This window comes from Gekko japonicus, unplaced genomic scaffold (genome assembly GCF_001447785.1).
Source record: "Gekko japonicus isolate JY-2015 unplaced genomic scaffold, Gekko_japonicus_V1.1 scaffold3957, whole genome shotgun sequence".
NCBI classification, from domain to species: domain Eukaryota; kingdom Metazoa; phylum Chordata; class Lepidosauria; order Squamata; family Gekkonidae; genus Gekko; species Gekko japonicus.
In genome coordinates this window covers 20,445-22,012 of record NW_015176566.1, presented here as the reverse complement: position 1 = coordinate 22,012, position 1,568 = coordinate 20,445, and the positions used below count along the sequence as shown (strand labels likewise).

Genomic DNA, 1,568 nt, shown 5'->3' with positions numbered 1-1,568 from the left:
AGATCAAGTGAAAAGGGGAATATTATAACATCCCTAGAGAGAAATAAAAAGTTAGTTTGACAGTGGAAAAGTTCACAGAGTTTTCAGTGAGGTGAGGCTCACCCTATATTATGGTATCTGGTCAATTCAACAATTCCAAGGACAGATAACAGGTTCTCACTGTATCATCTGGTTACTGTGCCAAAAGTCAATGAATCATTTTTGGCAAAATCAAGTTCAAACTTCCACCACTATTCTAACAATTTAGAGCAAACAGTGTATAGTCTTTACTTGCTTCCAAATATTTTCCCAAGAGCCCTTTTCACTTCCTTATTTTTCAGGCTATAGATAATCGGGTTCAACATGGGAGTCAAAATACTGTACTGGATGGAGAAGATCTCATCCAGTGTCATGGAAGAGACTTTGCTGGGTTTCATATACTGTGTCATTCCTGTCATATATAGCAAGCCAACCACAATAAGGTGGGAGCTGCAGGTAGAGAAGGCTTTGCTCCTGCCCTCTGCAGAGCGGATCTTTAGGATGGTAGAGATTATGCGAATATAGGAGACCAGAGTTGGTAGGAAGGATCCAAGCCCAAAAATTGCAACAGAAGAAAAAAGAATCACATTATTCATAAAAGTGTCAGAACAAGATGATTTTAGTAGTGGTGGAAGTTCACAGCTAAAGTGGCTGATTTCACGGAAGCCACAAAACTGTACATTTAATGTTGGCACTGTGTTGATAATTGCAAAAAGAACACCCATTATCCATGCACCCATCACCAAGTAAGTGCATATGGTTTTGTTCATGATCACAACGTAGTGCAGTGGGTGACACACAGCAGTGTATCTGTCATAAGCCATTGCTGAAAGAATGAAAACATCTGCGACACTCAACAGAAGGCTGAAAAACATTTGTGTAAGGCAGCCTACAAAGGATATCGTCTTCTGTTTTGTCAGAAGATCCATCAACATTTTAGGGACAATGTCCGTAGAATAACAGATGTCAACAAAAGACAGGTGAGACAGAAAAAAATACATTGGTGTATAAAGTGATGGGTCCATTCTTATAACCAGAATGATGGTTAAGTTGCCTGATAATGTGATTAGGTAAATGGTGGAGAACACAAAAAATAAGAAAATCTGCAGCTGAGGGTTCTTGGAAAGTCCCAAGAAAATAAACTCCGAGGCACTGGTTTGGTTCTCCATTTGTTTTTAGCTACCTGTAAAAGAAAAAGGGCATCTTCATTGTTTTCCATTGCATTTGATTGGACTTTAATATAACATCAGCACCCTGCAGGACCTTGCTCAGTTCTACAGGGCATGCAAAGCAGAGATGTCCCACGAGGCCTACAGTTGAGGACAGCAACAGTTCCTTACTATGGCTTTCACCTGGCCTTACCAACCACAGCATGTGATCCATCCTACAGAGGGAGTAAAATTATATGTATGCCATCTATTATCTGGATTAATTATATGCTTTATCTGTTTTAACAATGTATTATTGTCTATTTATTTTTTTAATTGTTCATGTTTAATTTATAATGTACACCACCCTGAGCCCTCCATGGGAGGGTGGTTTATAAATCT

General features: G+C 39.1%; 1 protein-coding gene across 1 annotated transcript; it reads right to left on the bottom strand.

Annotated features, from left to right (window-relative positions):
- Window positions 1–266: 266 nt before the first annotated feature.
- On the bottom strand, window positions 267–1,187 carry LOC107124108 (olfactory receptor 5A2-like). Its single transcript, XM_015427496.1, has one exon. It carries the CDS (start codon window positions 1,185–1,187, stop codon window positions 267–269), a length of 921 nt encoding a protein of 306 aa, XP_015282982.1.
- Window positions 1,188–1,568: the final 381 nt, after the last annotated feature.